This window comes from Copadichromis virginalis, linkage group LG6, assembly GCF_057382275.1.
Source record: "Copadichromis virginalis isolate Kocher_CV1m ecotype Utaka linkage group LG6, C_Virginalis_male_GT1.1, whole genome shotgun sequence".
Classification (NCBI taxonomy): domain Eukaryota; kingdom Metazoa; phylum Chordata; class Actinopteri; order Cichliformes; family Cichlidae; genus Copadichromis; species Copadichromis virginalis.
Window position 1 is genome coordinate 32738675 of NC_140623.1, and position 17664 is coordinate 32756338.

The 17664-nt window shown below is 41.1% G+C and overlaps 1 protein-coding gene across 2 annotated transcripts; it reads right to left on the minus strand.

The window, feature by feature from the left end:
* Window positions 1-814: 814 nt before the first annotated feature.
* On the minus strand, window positions 815-17144 carry srla (sarcalumenin a). Of its 2 annotated transcripts, none has more exons than XM_085459935.1 (8): window positions 17060-17144; window positions 10085-11026; window positions 7727-7816; window positions 6904-6999; window positions 5250-5366; window positions 4472-4705; window positions 3735-4084; window positions 815-3311 (listed from the first exon to the last, which is right to left on the minus strand). In XM_085459935.1, exons 1-8 carry the CDS (start codon window positions 17142-17144, stop codon window positions 2811-2813), a joined length of 2415 nt encoding a protein of 804 aa, XP_085316061.1. In that variant the 3' UTR covers window positions 815-2810. The 2 variants fall into 2 exon arrangements, with proteins under 2 accessions (XP_085316061.1, XP_085316060.1); XM_085459934.1 differs by having other exon boundaries at window positions 7727-7819.
* Between the last annotated feature and the right edge of the window lie 520 nt (window positions 17145-17664).

The window sequence follows — 17664 nt, forward strand, 5'->3', positions numbered from 1 at the left end:
CTTTAAATATATCCCACTTTTGAAAAGCCTAAAATAAAGACATTCTTAGCCTCGCTATTGTCATATGGCAAAGTCAGTCCATTAATCTGCGTCACCCCACCACACTGCTCGACTCGAAATATCTCAGCAACTGCTGGATAGATTATCCTGATATTTTATAAGGAAATGTGTGGTGCTGTTGCAGTGAAGTGCACACGCAGTGATCCCCTGATTTTTCACTTCATCATCATCAAACTGTGGTCTGTCTATGCTCCACTTTTCTGTCTTTTTTCCCCCTTACCCCAAAGAGCAGATGCCTGTCCCTCTCTGACTACAGTTCCACTGAGTTCAACTTCAAGTTCACTTTATTTGTCATTCCAGCTGTATTAAAACACACTGGGATAAATTTGTGTTTCTCCCAGTCTGAGTGCAAAATTGCTAAACTGAAAACCACTCCAAACAAGATAGACTTCTACAATAAAGAGACAGTACAAGGTCATACAGTGCAACCAATGCTGGAGGTCTTCCTGTTAAAATGGACATTTTGCTCCCCACTGTTGCCAAGTATTTGCTCATATACGATTGCCTGAGTGTTGGAGTTCTTCCTCTAATATTCTATGATCTATGAACTGGCACTATACAGATAAAAATGAAGTTAAATTGATAGATAACCGTAATTTGTGTGATTCTTTGGGCTAGTATCAAATATTCCATATGACTTACCATTTAGAGTGAATGAGCCAACTTAAACTAACATATTAAACATGACAAGCATGCTTTCTTTGCATTAGTATGGTAGCAATTCCATGTTGGAACAATCACACTCAGGCGCCTAGCACGAAAAATCATTTATTTGATCTAATTCAAACAAATAGTGGTAAAAATACATGAATCACAAGTAAACATGTACAGTGACTTATTTCCCAGTGTCCAAACAGTCTGGAATAAAAGAAAGGCAAAAAAAATAAAAAATAAGTGAATGAACGACAAGTAACTTGAAATGTTGCTTGTATGCCACCATCTACACTAAAGATGAGTTTGTTTGGAGTGTGTTGTCGAGTCACTTTTTAAAGTAGTGTCTAAGTGGTCTAGAGCATTGCTTATTCAGCTCAGTTTCAAGGTTTCATTGTGTGCTTTTGAAGCAGCGAGACACTGTCGCTTGAATTGCCTGAATTGCCTCTTTGTTTAATTTCATTCATCGCTGAACAGATCTGCGATGTGGGCGGTGATTTAGAAAAGCCGCGCTAATTGTGTAGGCCACCATATGCCGTATTTACAGAGTGTGATCTTTTATCATTGACTCTCTACATTGTCAGACTTTTGTCCTACAACTATGAACGCATCTCATGTTGCTTGCCTGCACACTTCTGTGCTGACTGTGTAGCATTGTCTGGCACACGATTGTAGTGGGATCCATCTAAATCACTTCACATAGATATATAATCATACTCACGCACACACAAACTTTTGATTGATGAAAAATGCACTGCTTTAAAGAAATTTGAGCCTATATAAAACGATAAGCTGCTGACAAACCGTGAGAAAGCATAAAAACTGTGTCTATACCAAGTTTGTGCAGCTGTTAAACAAACTGGAAAAAACGGGCAGCTTATAAAAATACATCCAACCTATTGCTTTCTTTTCACCATCAATTAACACATTGAATGGAAGCGCCACCTGGTGTCTGTCTTCCCTCACTGCAAAGGAGGGAAGCCAGCAGCTTATAAAAAAGCTTAGCGTTTCTATTTTGCTGTGATTTGGGCTGCTGTGAGCTCACTCAGCTGCTACACGCTCAGCTATGCCTCGGATCCATAAAGCATGTATCTGGATGGATATATGTGAATAAATCTGATTGCAGTTTCTTCCTCTCGACTGACAGTCCAAAACAGCATGTTGCGAGAACTGATGCTTTTACCTTGTGTATTCCCAAAGCCTTCTAAATTTTGCAGCCGAACAACCAAATGATATGAATTATAAATCGTTTCAGTGGGAGAGATTTCGTCGGTAATGTCTTTGAAGGCTCACAAAGGAAACAGGCACGATTCCTGATTTTTGGTGTTTACTCAAAAGAAATCACACAAAACAATGACAATGAGAAACAGGCCTAAAAGAATGAGAAGAAGATTACACTTTAAAGGAAATGCCCATGTGGTCTGCAGCCGTGGTTGAGGTAACACTAGTATCAGTTTGGATGGCTGAAAAGGCCACGTGTTATTATGGGTTTTTGCATTGGATAAACAGAAAATCACCAGAGATGTTCAAATAAAAATAGTTTGTATAATGAACATTGTATAGTAAAATACAGAGTCCAGTACAGTTTACAGTAGGGTAGTGGAATTACAACTAAATGTGGTACAGGGACATTTGAAAACACAACAGGAGCACCATTCCCTCTTCCATTGTACTAATATAAACGTATTCTGATTTTAGGACATTTAACCTGGTGGATAGGTGAGTAGAGGCCATAAGAACACAGCACTGCAGATCGCACTGAATTTTCAGACATTGCACACAAAAGACGCAGCGTTTAATATCGTTGGAAGAGTAGAGTCACTGCCAGCAAATTTTCTCTGATGAAAAGCAGAGCCAATAAATAATATACAAACTTGAAAGATGTGAGATAGAATGTCTCTCAGTTTTCATTCAGATATCTTGTGAGATTATACGAGCCTAAATATTCTGTCTGCTTGGTACATCATAAAGACACAAACAAGCACTAATAAATAAACTTAAGTACTTCTGATTCGGGTCTTCCAGTTTCTCTAGTTCGTGGTACATTTCTCTGTCTTCCCAGCCACCATCTGCCTCCTCCTGCACCCTTCTCCTCCATCTCACTGTCTCCTCCAGCGGTTTTTGGGCTTCTCCTCACATGCAGGGCCCTCACAGGTACCAGGGAGGGGAGGCGGCGGTGTTGTTGCAGCTTTCGCAGGGGCGGGTGCATCTGTCCTCTTGCTAACGCTGCCGAGCAGAGCCGGGAGCTCGTGTGAAATGGCTTTCTCGAGCTTCTCCAGCAGGCAGCCTCCAGTCCAGCTGCAGTGATAGGAGAGCTGCTTGAAGTTGGAAATCGGGTTGACCCCGAAGAAGTCCTGGTAGGCCTCCTTGTCTGGCAGGTCGAATTTGCTGACATTGGTCTTAGCCAGAATGGACTTGAAGATGTAATACTTGTCGGGGTCATTGACAATGTCTTGGAACACCTCATGGGGGTCACCAAACCAGCCCAGCTTATCGTAGTAGGTCTGGAGGTAGCGATCCACCAGCAGAGTGTGGATGCGCACACGGATGGCGTGCTGCCGAATGAATGCGATCTTGTTCTCCATCTGATTTTCAATCACCTGCAAGGGAGGAGGAAGAGAAACGAGAGAGAGCGGGTGATACAAAACAGATAAAAGGACCAAACCGAAACAATGAATTATAGATTACTAGCACGAACGTGTGCTTTGATTGCAATGATACCATCATGAAGTCCAGTAGTACTGAACCAACAAGTAGACTTCTGAAAAAGTCTGAAAGCTCATACCCAACATCAGTCCACTTAATATGACATATGTACTGCTCTCAGTAAAACACAACCTCCTCTCTGTAATCACACTGGTTTAAGCTGTATTTCGGTAATTCTTTTGCATCTGTGCTGCCACACTTCTCACTTAAAAGATTTGCTGCTACTTTTTGCTTCCAGTGTTTCAAAAGCCCCCACTTCTACTCCAGCATCCACCTGAAAGCTAATGAGTCAACAAAAACTGCTGTAGAAGTTGCACCTGGTTGAGGTCCTCCAGCAGTGAGATCTCCTCCTTCATAAACAGCTCCCGGCTGGTGTCTGGAGCATAGGCGTAAGGCCAGAAGGAGCTGACGTACACTCGAGGAGGTTCGGTGACATTGATGAGCGGTGCCATGCTCCAGAAAAGGGCTCCGTAGACCCTCATCAGGTTCTGGGTCGAGAGGCTGTCTGCCTTGTTGAGGATGAGGCGGATCTGTGATTCACGGCCCTTCATCTGCCGAAAGAGCATCTCCAGCTCACCTCCCACATCCAGTTTAGTAGGATCAAAGACCAGGAAGATGAGATCAGCCCGATCAATGAACCACTGGCACACCTCATTGTATGGGTATCCTGAAGGAAAAAGAGGACAATTTATGTGTGTTTTAGAGTCAGAAAGCTTCAAGGAAACCTCTCATTGCACCCAGAAGATAAACCAATCAGCATGCTTTTTATTAACAGCTATTCTTTGTTTTCTGTGAAAGGCTTACTTAAAAAAAATCATAAAAAACAAATAACTAGCAGAAAATATAGGTTTAATAAAGAGTGTAGATATCCGATAGTGCTGTATACTGATTTAATCCAACTCTCTCTATAAACCAGTGTGGAAATGTCATTGTAGTGGATCACCCCAGTAATACCAGCCTGCAGTTAAATTTTACATGTCTAATTAGAGAATTAGAACAAAAACATTAAATATTTCATCAACTGCTGCACTAATAGAAGAAATGTGACCATCACCTCTTTCCTGCTGCTTTCGGTTTTCAATGATGCCCGGTGTGTCGACTATGGTGACCCTCTCCAGCAGCTTGTGTGGCATCTCAATGCCGACCAGTCGCTCCAGAAAGTTCTGGCCGAACTTCTCTAGAGGCGAGAAAGGCCTCGAGCTATCTGCCGCCATGACGATGCCCTCTACACTCCGAAACTTCTCGCCGTGCATTATGACAGTGTACTCGGAGGTAGTGGGTTCAGCACCTGTTGAAATGATGGAAAAGGAAATGCTTTATTAATTTGATTAATTAATTTGTAATAATAACTTGTTAATGCAAAATAACTCCAACATATAATTTTAGTACTAAAACAAAATGCTTGTCTAATGTTTAATGACTGTAAAAATAAACTATTGTTTAAATGTTTAACTAAACTTTGAGCCTTATTTGTAAAATGTTTCTAGACAAATGTGTTCTTAACATGTTTAAAAGAAGGGATAAAACTTTTGGTAGATATTCAGGGTTGTTTTATTTGTGTCATACGGGCCAAAGTGGCAATGAACCTTCCTTAATAATGAAATAATATATAATATGTTATATAGTCTGAGGACGTGTTGAAACTGAAAACATCGCATCCAGGACAACATAATTGACTTTCTGGGATTTCCTCACCTGGATTATTGAGCATGCATCAAGCTATTATTATTACTATTAATACTATTCTGTTTATTTACACTGTTACGTTATAGCTTCAAGTCAAGATGAAGCTGTCACTGACAAACTAACAATCATGCTGTATCTGTATGAACCTGTGTAGAGTTGCTGGGGGGTGCCATGAAGACCCAGCAGATAGTTGATCATAGAGGACTTGCCAACGCTCCAGGGTCCCAGAAACAAAACCATGGGCTTGGATGTGACCTCGCCCTCTGAGTATGTGAGAGCCAGACATAAAAAAGAAGGATGAAGAAAAAAGGAACAAAGACATAGACAAAGAAGTCATTAAACACATCAAACCCTCCTCTTTCTTGTTTTTGAAAAACTTAAACTATGCTACTGTTTAACTACTGTTTTTTTTTTAAACATCTTTCCCTCCTCGGGTGCTTACTAGAGCTAATCCTGGTTTTTGTCATTTTTCAGGCTTGCTTCCAGAACAAAATGACTGGCTGTGCTTCAGAAGCTAGTGAGGGTGACCTCTGCCTTTACAGCTTGCTAGCATCACCCTTTGAAAAAACCACTTCAACATATTGATATATTGATATATGTTGAAGTGTCAAAACTCATCACTAAGGGTACAGGAAAGGTCACCAAATGTTCTCTTTTTTGGGGAAAGAGTTAACAGTAAATCCACAGCTGCAGCCATCCTGCTCATGTCACCACACCACACACTGGTTGTTTGGTTTGCCAGTATACAGTGGGTATGCACCCCTGACACTTTAATTCAGAGCAACCCAGGTCAGCAAAGACTTTCAAGAATGCTAGAAAGTTTTGAAGGTGACCACTTAAAGTTTTGGTAAATCCCTCTGATTATTCTTTTGTGGCGTCCTTGTCTTTAAATTAAAACCTCCCGTTGGACAAAGGAAATACCAAAATGAATGGGGACATTTAATTCAAAGCACATTTATTCTCCCCTCAGAAAATAAACTTAGAAAACAAAGCATAGAATCTCTTAATATAAAAGACCTTAATGGTACACTTTGTGATATATACTCACCAATGTAAAAAATAATAATAACAATAATAAATGAAACTACCTTTGAATTGATTGTAATTGTGTACTTCCATTCTGGAACACAAGGTGTCCCAGAATCACATGGCACAGTGTGAAGTCTTGATCCTGCTCCTTAGCATAAATACTCCATGCCCTGAAGTGCTATGGAACAAAGTTGCAGTGCTCCTGGCCCACACAATGTTCCCTTTAAATTTCAGCAGACAGAGTCCTTATTGTGCTTCTCTGTGTGCCTGGTTTGATTAATGTCACATCTTGGCTTCATATTCATTTATAATTATGACTTTATTTGTACTTCAGTGTTGCTGTGCTGTTCCATTTCGTTAAACCAGGCACTGTGTACATGTGAACTGATAAAGGAATGTGGGTAGGGTGTGCTGCTTTGGTTTTACACACCACAGTAAACGGCTGGAAAAGCAATGTGTTGAAGTCGTGTCGTACGCTTTCTGTTTCTTTTGACAAGTTACCAGAACTGTGGCTTCTGACTGACATTCACAGCAACAGTATTTCTGTGACAGGGAAGCATGTGAAATTCTGATTTCTAACGGCCTGAAATTAAGAGTGAACTTTATAACACAAGAGGCCGCTGCTGAAGTTAAAAATAGACGTGAAGAGATCATGACCAACAGTTTCTTCCCATGTTGCTAATGTGGACCTGTAAAACCTGTTTGTGACTGTACAGACAAACTGTTAGTGCTTTGGTAAGGGCAGTTAAACTCCGCAGGAAGCTAAATCACCTGTGACTTCATGCTGCCTGAGCTCATTGTACTTGAAGGCTTGCTCTACTGGCTTGACGGCCTTGTGGTAGATGTTCAGCAGCGTCTTCACGGCACCTGGAGGGGAGTAAAGGAAAGACAACCTGGACAGTTGGGATGGTTATGTAAAAGAGCATTACGAATGCTCTTACTACCCTTACTGACGACACCAATTGCTCCTGCTGTATGTGATGAATCGGCTTCTTAAAGTTTACTGAATGGATCTGAGGTGATTAGGGGCTGGCTTTGCTCAGCTCTTTGGCCTCACCGCAACAAAACAATCTAGCTCAACAGAACAGAGGGGCTTTTTGTGCCGGGGACAGAGTTAGGCATTTTCACTGATTAATCACCTTCCCTTAAGACACGTCTGCGCGCACACACACACACACACACACACACACACACACACACACACACACACACACACACACACACACACACACACACTCTTTCATACTGTACACACATGCTCACATAAAGGCCTCAGGACCCAGACATCGGGAAGCAATTTCCAGAATAGTTTCTGCAGAAAAAAAACTCCAAAATTGTTTCAAACTTCCTTTCATATGCATGCAGAAAAGCATCTGTTTTTTTTTTCCACTGACAAAGTAGCTGTAAACATTCTCCTGCATTTTTTCAGTACATGACTCCAGGTGTTATTTCTGCAGCAAAAGTCTGAAAGATGTTTGAAACAGTGTGCAGCGTAGCAAATGCGCTCACTGAAGAACCAGCTTTTTATTGAGAGGATGTGTTTTATGGGAGTTTTAAAGAGGGGGCTTCTTAACCGCCGCTGTTCCTTCCTTACCTGAGAACTCTGCTGACGGTTCAGCAGACGCCAGTCGCAGCGTATCCTCAATGTGGGAACGGTTCCTCAGTGCCACGCTTAATGTCTCTCCTTCTGTGCATTTAAATTGGAAGAACCAACTGTTTCGGTTAACACGTGACAATTAACATGGAAAAACAGGCACACGGTGACAGCAAGTAATCGAATTTTATCTGTGAAAAATATACACAACTGCTGACATGGTGGGAAAACAAACGTGGACTCAATGTAAAATGTCCTAAATTGTTATGTCATGCTGTTATATATCTATCTGTCTATTCCTTTCCACAGCTACTCCCGGCTGTTTATTTCTGTACCAGAGATTGTTTCTGATTCCTCTTTAACTACACACAGTGTCATATTCTGGGGATTTGGCATGTGAACAAAAGAAAGAGAGAAGCCGGATACCATAGACCTTTGCTGTCATTTCATGACCTGTCTCAGTTAAATGCCCAGTGACACAAATATCTCATTACCAAACAGAATTTATGTCATAAGGCACATTTTATATACACAAAACACAAAACACAATGTCTTTATTAAAGTTGCGACAGACCAATAAGCTGCCAAATAAGCAAATTGCACATTACAGCGTTTGTAAAAAAATAAAAATAAAAATCTTTTCATCTCCTCAAAGCTTGGGTTGTTTTCATTTATCAATAGATTCTTTTCTGGGTGCTCCACCGAACATTTCCAAAGGGTAAGCATGAAATGTTCCAGTGAGGCGTTCTTTAAATTAAGGGACTCATTTTTTTAATTTTTATTTCCTTCTTGTCAGAAGCTCGATGAGAAAATCAGTAGGCATGTCATAGTAAGCGACTCCAAGGCTGAAAAATGAAGCCAGAGCACAAGTGCCAAATATGGCAGGTCCTTAAGTGGCCACTTGAGTCTGCCTCTAAAAGTGAGCCAATGTGAAAAGAGGCCAACTTACAGTGAAATGAATGTGTTTACAATGGGTTAAAAATGTTAGTCTTGTAGATAATTTACCCATTCGTAACAAAAGTAAAACTTTTACATTTTTCAAATATATTTTTTTGGCTTTTTAGCCTTTGTTGCAGTAGGACAACCGGAGAGAGACCAGAGGTGAGATTCAATCACAGGCCTTCAGCTTTAACCTTATGAACAGTATGAAGACTTAAAGTTTAGTAACCAGAAGCTTTGATTGACAGGTGGTTGTTACCAGAAACTTTTAAAGCAGTTTTAATGTAATTATCCGACTGGCTTGCTGTGTGGCCAGCAACCCACAGAGTCTGTGGAATATTTCGGTTTTGCAGTCATGTGACTGCTAACCATGTGAGAGTAACTTGTTTGCCATTTTAGATGTGTGACCCTGTAAGGTTAAGTGAATAAGGTCCCAGTCAGACCATCTGGCAACCATCGGTCATGTGGGGATAATTTATATTCCCTGACCTGCAAAAACTCTCACCAACTACTATCTGACTTTCAACAACAAAACGGAAACAGAAAATGTGCCTTCAGCAACTCCCAACTATTGTGTGCATGATTTCACTTGAGAAACTGGTGCCAAAGAAGACAAAAAAAGTCACATGGATGCCATAAAACTTCAAAATACTGCTCCTCAAACCAATGGATGGTACCACAATGCCTATAGTCACCATCTACATACGATTTTAGGTCTGAAAGCTAAAAAGCTACAGCTATGAAATGACTAGAAGATCAGCTTAGCACAAAGACTGAAAACAGATATAGCTACACTGGTTATATAAAAAATTATCTCCCTAATATCACCCATAAGGTCCACTGACTAAAACCATAAATAATGTTTGTTTTATGCTTGCAAGCGAACAAAGTCTAAAAACCACATGTCGTTGCTTGCATTGGGTTCAGTTTCTCTCCCAGCTGGCTGCACTTTCATATTTAGTCTGAAAATATGAGATTTTTGTCAGGGTTCTCATCTAATATTTACAAGCAGGCAAAGATACAGGTCTTTTTCATTTAGGATTAAAAAAAGACAGCATGCACCCCACCAAACATGATGAATGAACAAATTAATGAAGTGGGATCAGAGTAAGAGATTGGAATCCCTTTAGGACTTTGCCTTCCTCTTTTATAGTAGGTGTCAACACCCGGATACCAGATAATGACGTGCTTCCTTAATCACAGAAGCACCAGCTGGATGGGGACAGATTTTCTGTAACACGATCCCTCCAAGTCTACTTGCAGGTCAGAATGAAGACAAGACATTTAGCTCTGGTTTCAGCAAAAACATACAAGTCACCTTGCTCTTCTTCAAAAAACTCCCTCAAACAAATAGATTTTCTATAAAAGCTGAGCTTAAACATCTGATATACAAATCGTAGGGACATCATGTTTTTGTACCTTTGGATTTAGACTGTGAAGGCTCCTCTGGAGTCACCTCCTCCACTGCCTCTACTGTAATTTCCTCAGTTACATCCTGCACTCCTGCTTCCTCAACCGACTGTGGTGTTATCTCCTCTGTAACAGCTTCTGGGTGAACCTGTGGAGTGACTCCTGGCTCTTGTTGCTTTTCTAAAATCACTCCAGCCGGAGACTCTGCAGTGACTTCTGGTTCAGGTTCAGTCTCTAAACTATCTGCTGATACTGTTTTTGGTTCTTCTATCAGTTCTGGCTCCGTTTCCTCAGACTCAGGGTTGGTTTCAGGAACCACCTCTGGTTCCTCTTGTGATTCTGATTCGGTCAATTCGACCGCCTCCCTCTCAGCTGCATCCTCCACATCTGTATCGTCTTGCAGGACTGTTTTCACAGTTTTCATTTCTACAGAAGCTTCCTCTGTTTCTTCCTGTACGTCTTCATCTTCTGATTCCTCAGTCTCTTTAACCGCATCTTCTCCATCAGTATCCTTAGGTTCAATCCCTTCTTCCTCCTGGGATATTCCATTTTTGGCTTCTTCCTCGTCTTCCTCAGCCACAGCCAAAGTCTCCTCCTCATCTTCAGGAATAGGTGGATCATCTACTGTCTCCTCAGCTTCTTCATCTGATGTCACTTCTTCTTCATCTTCTTCTTCACTTGCTGCCACCTCGGTGGAAGAATCCTCTTGTGGTGCTTCCTCTTCCTCCTTATCCTCTGAGGAGGATGGGTCTTTTTCAGCATCTGCAGTCGATGGGGCTTTGCAGGGATGGCACACGGCCCTCTCTGGGGCTGGGGTGTCGTTGGAGGAGCTCTGGCTGGAATGCTCCTCTGATGTGTCACAGCCACAGGAAAAGAGGTCTCCCTCTGGCCGCTGGAGCTTCAGACGCATCCGAGGATCCTCATCTTGGACAGAGGAGTCTGTCAGGAGATCTGAAACGAGAGGGAAATATGATTTTACAAAAGTTTACCTTTCAGCATGACAGAAACCTTTGAAATATCTCTGACAGCAAAATTTTGTAAAGAAAGAGAAGTGATTGTTCTTGAAGTCATTGTCATCTCAGACTTTAAAAAGATGCAATGAAATGCCTCACATTTCATAGTCAAAAATCACTGTTATGCAATTCACTTCAAGTAGAGATGTACAGACAAGTCACCCTTGTTTGCTACGTCAGCGTTCGACCTGCATTCAATCAGGATGCTTGAACAGAGCAGATCACAGGTTTATCACCTCTTGGATTTCTGACTCAGATTTCAGTTCCTTGACTGGTGGAATGAAGGAATGGACTATTTAAGGCTACAAACACTGGACAGTGGCAGAGGACGCCAAACAGAAATGAATTCATGTAAGGGTACACATTTTTGCTCATGTGGTGTTTTTAATTAACATGAAATTTCTGGCCAAAAGTGTGAATGAATAAATAATTTCCTTTATTTCCTGATTTTCAAATAAATTCTATTATATTATCATTAATAAGGACAAATAGAAGCATCACTTGATTAGTACTGAATCAAAAACTGTGATGTATGCCATTCAAATCTTCTGTTTGGATGATTAGGCAGCGGAAGAAAACTGATAACCTGACAGGCTGCAGCAAGACCAGGTATATAAAAAAACAAGGACTATTTGCAACTGTAGAAGAGACCAAGAAACATGCTGTTTAACCCACACATTGCCTTTTCCCACTAAATGTTTTCTTAACTTTAAAGCCAAAGATTTGTTCAGTGATTGATGATAAAATGGTTTAAATGTTTCTCACAGGTCAATATGACATTATTAGCAGAGACTACACCAAGTTGCTCGCACCCGTTCAGGTAAACAGACATCAGCATTGTTCTACAGTTACCGTGGCGTCGAAACAATCATACCTATAAACAAGCTTCTCCCTCTACATTACACTACATACATGTGCGTGAGATACGCTTCACTACCACAGTGACCAGAGAGCACAAGGCCACGACCTCTGTTTAATTATAACTGCGTGTGAGGAGGAACGCACATTGATACAACGTGTGATGTGAGGGAGTTAAATACATGTCTACGGGTCATGTTACACGATGGGGTCAGTGTAATGGATGAAGACTAATAGCCTCAGGCAGCTGTCATGGTTATTAGATTGTCCTACGCTGATAGGTAATTTGTGATAATTTCATTTACATTTTTGCACAAAATACTTCCAACATAAATGTATTTAAATTCTACTAATTTAATCCAGTGCATGAATTATTTTGCTCGATAAACTTTCTTTGGTTAGACTCACAATCTAAAGCTTTATATTTCAGTTTCACTGTCACGGCTTACTGGGACACTTGATGAAATGAAATCATTATTACCCAAACTTGTTTCACTTGCGCTGTTCCTGTTTTGACAAGTTAAAAGGCTGCTGGGGGAAAAACTGTAACAACAGCATAAAATCCACAACACAGGAAACTTTCTCTGTTTTGCTGTATCAGGATTGGCTAGTTCCAAACCTCTGAATCAGTGTGCACATCCAAGATTAGTTCATGAAAGAAAATCCAGATGCTGAGTGAGCCAAACTATCAGGTTAGTATCAATGCAGATGCCTTTCCATTTCGTCTCTGTGGGCAAAGAGTAGTGCAGCTATCGGCTACTTTCTGTCTAAAAGGTGGATGTGAAAGTAACCAGTAGCTCCCTCCTAGTCAGGTATACTTGGACTTTAAGCTTTGATTTATGTTTTCTTTACCCTATTTTAAGACCTTGAATCAAACACCACACATGAACTTTATTCTCATGATGCTGCTTATCACCTCTTGGAAGCTTCATTAGCTTATCACCTACTGAGCTGATGTCAGCATCTGTGACCAGAGAAGGTTTCTAATCCCACAGGATCCTCAGTGTTCACGAACTATAAAGGTTATAATTTAAAATGTTTTGGACACTATGTGCTGGAACTCAGTCCATTCATACAAGTGAAAACAACAAGATTTGTTTCACTGGTCCATCGCTAAACATGGCTTTAATGGACAACCTGTCCAATCCTCAGCTCTAACACACAAAAAGACAGAAAATCCCACAAACAATTCCTTTCTAAGCAGAAGAGTCTTTTGACTTTATCACACTTTCTGAGCGCGATTAGCATCAGAGAGACAGCATTTGGATGCGAAGATGCTTCCTCGCTGTTACTGAAGGCGGCTAAGTCATGCTTGTCCAGACTCTGTCATTTTGGGTGGAACAAGACTAATAAAACACATCTTGGCCAGACTTAAGTGCACGATGGGTGTCAGCAAATGAGTGACTCAAAGAGAGGGGATTAGTGAGAGGAAAAGTGAGGAGGGTGTATGGTTCAGAGATTCTGATCAAGCTTGGGGGAGGTCTGGATGCCGTCCATAGACATGTTGTTACAGCATTGTCTGCATAGTAACATGAACAGCAGCAGGCCCTGCAATCCTGAGTTTAGTTAGTGAATGAAGGTTTCCAGAGTTAAATGACATTTCACACCAAGGTCATTGTTTAAAGATCATTCACTAATTATGTAATACAAAACAGATTAAATATCCGCTGTTTTTGTCATCTGATCAATTATCAAAGCGTATGTACCAAACATTTATTTGAAATCCTTGATATGCTAATTTAGTGGAAGGCTCTTTATCACACTAACTGCTGAAAGTGCATGTTTAAAGAACCTGGTATTTACATGTAGTTTTTAAACTTGCAAACATTGCAGCGACGCTGTCTGAACTTCATGCACATGCTATTTTCGAAACTGCTGGTCTCAAGATCACATCAAGCAGGGAGATCATTTTCTGCTGTGCTAGTTGCCAGCAGTGGCCAAATTAAATTAAAGTTAACATAATTAAAAATGGGAATGACGTGCCAGTGTGAAAGAAAAAAAAATATGAGACATAGTATGTGTGAAAATAATCCCCTGTGCTTTCAGAGACACAGCTTTCCAATATAAAAAAACATTTAGAAGAAACCCAAATAAGTGTTTTTCTCATTTTTATAGCATTTTTTACAGCATAGCTGTGAGAACGGTAAAAAGGGTCTGCTGCTGGTCTGCTGTACATATTAGATGGATGTAGCCACTTTTATGATACCCATGGGTTTGTGAAGTCCTCTGCTGAAACCTCAAACTCATCATTTTGATTCAGTTTCTGAAACCAGGCTTGACGAGCAAGGGTTGCATCACCTACTCATATACACTTGATGTACAGCAGGGGTGGGCAACTCCAGGCCTCGAGGGCTGGTGTCCTGCAGGTTTTAGATGTGTCCTTGATTCAACACAGCTGATTTAGTGACCTCCTCAACACGTCTTGAAGTTCTCCAGAGGCCTGGTAATGAACTAATCATGTGATTCAGGTGTGTTGATCCAGGGTGAGATCTAAAACCTGCAGGACACCGGCCCTCGAGGCCTGGAGTTGCCCACCCCTGATGTACAGGGTAGCTATGAGCTAAAAGTTACTGTTGTTGTATTTATTTTACTTTAGATAAAAAGTGAGCATCATGAAAAAAATTTAAAAGATTTCCGACCATAAACTCATCAGCAAAGGTGGCCTCAGTCTCACAGACCAGCTGGCGACCATCTGATAGAGAAAAATGTACAGAAACCAGTCACAAACAAAGTGGAAAAAAAAACTTTCCTTGTGATTGCTTTGGCTGCTAGCAGATTGCCTGTAGGCGATGCTGGCTGGTCTGCAAACACCTACTAACTACTAGCTGGGTGGTAGCAAAACTTCAATAAGCGTGATGCAAACTTGAAATAGAGCATATTCACCTTCAAGTAAAAGTTGTGCCTTAGTACTATAGGCTAGACGTTTTAAAAGGTTCAACTTTTACTTTGAAAGCAAATGGTCTCCATTTCCAGTTCGTATTGTGCTTTTCACAGTTTCACTACCACTTGCTTGCAAGACAAACCAGCGTCTTTCATGGAAGCTCACTGCGGAAACCTGCTACAGACAAGAGCAATCGCAAGGAGGTTTTGCAATTTTCACCATGTGATTGCCAGGAACCTCTGTCAACCACTCCCCAAATGGTCTTTTCTTTGGATACTGATGGTTAGCCACACAAATATAAAGAATGGTCTTTGTGACTGGAGCCTTACTAAGGTCATGAATACAGTGATCAGTGGTCCAGAACAAAATATATGGGATTTAGAAATAAAGCTTCTTTTGTGTTAATCTTAGCAAGCTAATGTGCTATTGTGATATTAGTATATTAAAAACAATAATTTAATAGATAATGATTCAGTTTGTAAAGCTATCAAAATCAAGGAGCAATGTGCTCCTGATCCCTGCACCGCCGGCTGCTGCAGTGGTGCCTGGGCAGACCGTGGTGTTGTGGGGATAGAGTGGGACAGGTGCCTGGGTGCTGGATGGTACAACTTTGAGACAGAAATAGTGACACAATGAGTCAGAGGGTGAAAAGAAGGAGGGATAATTCCACTCCTATTTTCAGGAAGTGTGACGCTCTTCTTCTCCATGTGATTCTCATGAGGCAGGCCTGCATCTGTGCTGCACTATTACACGCAGCCCCTGCAACAGTGTGCAGCGGCACAAAGCTCTTTTTAAAGACCAAGAACAATAAAAGCATCAGTGGTGAGATCAATGACATGCAGCTATGTATTGCACTTTGAGCATAACAACCACAGTTATTCGCATACAGGATGGAAGGACTGTTAAATTTTGGGTCGATATGTGTGTTTTTCTTTTGTTCTTCTTCATTTGAGTCCTGACATTGGCAAATGCCATCTTATATGCTAGAAGGCCACCAGCAGTTAACAAGTACTTAAATACATCATTTAGCATCATCTTTAAACAGTTAATTAAATACAGTCATTTAACCCTCCAAAGACAGCGTGCTTTCTGTTAGCAACTCTATCACCACAGTTTATTTTCATTCACCTCGACTTTTAATGCCCCATTATGTAATTTTAAACAGCCCAACTGTTGGGCTTCTCGGCTCAGGTCTTATATTCCCTGTGCCGAGCTTCTCGTGCCTGTTTTAGAAGGAACATCCTGACTGGACAGCGCTGACTGGAATGACAGATTAGCGGCTCTGCAGAGTGGGAGTGGTGAAGCTTTATCGAGACATTAAATCAAGTACTGACTGTCTGTGCTCATGTATGACTTTATGACGAGTGAGTCACTGTATGTGACTATTTACACAGCGCAAATATGTGAGCATTTCTGAAAGAGAGATATACTGATCCCCGGCTTTGGTGACTACAGTATCTGATGACGACTTTGTGACACCTGACTACAGCAGCTTGTAGGGGCCAAAATGAAGCAATGCAAGGGCAGACAAGGGTGTTCCTGGCTTCAACTTTAGTAAAGAAATCAATTAAAAACAACTATAACGTTCTGAAACAACTTTCGCAACAAGTTTGATTAAGTGTCATGCCTATATCTGTAAATCCTTACTCGGGCACCGCACGGTGCTGTTAATGCAGATGATTTGTATTTGTATTTTCAATCACTGCGTTTACTTTGGATGCAGAAGAGAACGTGATTCTTTGGAGAATGTCCAAGTTACTCTGTCAGTGCTGTCACTGTGTTACTCTGGAGGGCACAGAGAATAAGCAGCAGGCAGGACAGTTTCCATCAGCTGGAGTCACACCTCAGCCCTGACATTTCCACTTACACAACCAAAAATTCTGCACTGCACCACAGAAGCATATAGTACACACCTAAGAGTCAAACCTGAGAATGCATTCAGTTAGCAGTGACCCCATTATAGTTTCATGGCTCAAATCATGATAATAATAAATAAAGACTATTAAAAAATATTTAAAATTTCCATTTGTTGTTTGTTATCATTTCAGTTTCCAGCAAGATGTGCAAAAACCCACATGCTTAAAGACACAGGCAAAATACACCTATAGCCATCTAAATGTATTGGATCAGCTGGTCCATTTCAAACATGCCTGCTTGAATTACACACCCATCAAGCGGTTTTACAAAACTTAGACATTTTGACAAAATCCCAGCTTCAACCCTCCACCGTACCTGCAGCAGACAAGGCCAGAAGAGACAGCAAGCAGCACACAGACACCACAGACTTCATTTTGGCTGCCAGGGACCTGCCGCTCATCTCCCTCAGCTATATATACTGCTCTAGCTGAAGGTCAGAGGGCATGCCAGTGAAGGGGGGGGGGCAGCAGCTGCACCCGTGTCAGCCATTGTGTGTCAGAGCAGCTGCCAGTTCTAATCGGGAATGTTGAGAGAAGAGGGAGACTAAGTGATCATGTTGTGCTTTGGTTTGCAGGCTGTATAAAAGCACCTCGGAAAACTGAAAAAGAAAAATTCAGAAGCTTTACATTTTAATGAGACAAGTTTTTTTTGAGTCACATTTATAGTGCAGCAGTAATGCCTTTCATTTGCTTCATTGCTTTAGCTCAGATTAAAAAACACTGAATGGATTACCATGGGTTTGGGGGCAAAAAGTAAGTGGCCACTTTATTAGGTACAGTCATGGAGGTCCTAGAAACATTCCTCTGGGATTTTGGAAACTTTTGTTTCCGAACATCGCTCTACTGGATTGATTTCTGGAGACTGTGGTGCACATTTGACTGCAGTGAACTCATTATGATGCCCAAGAAACCAGTTTGACA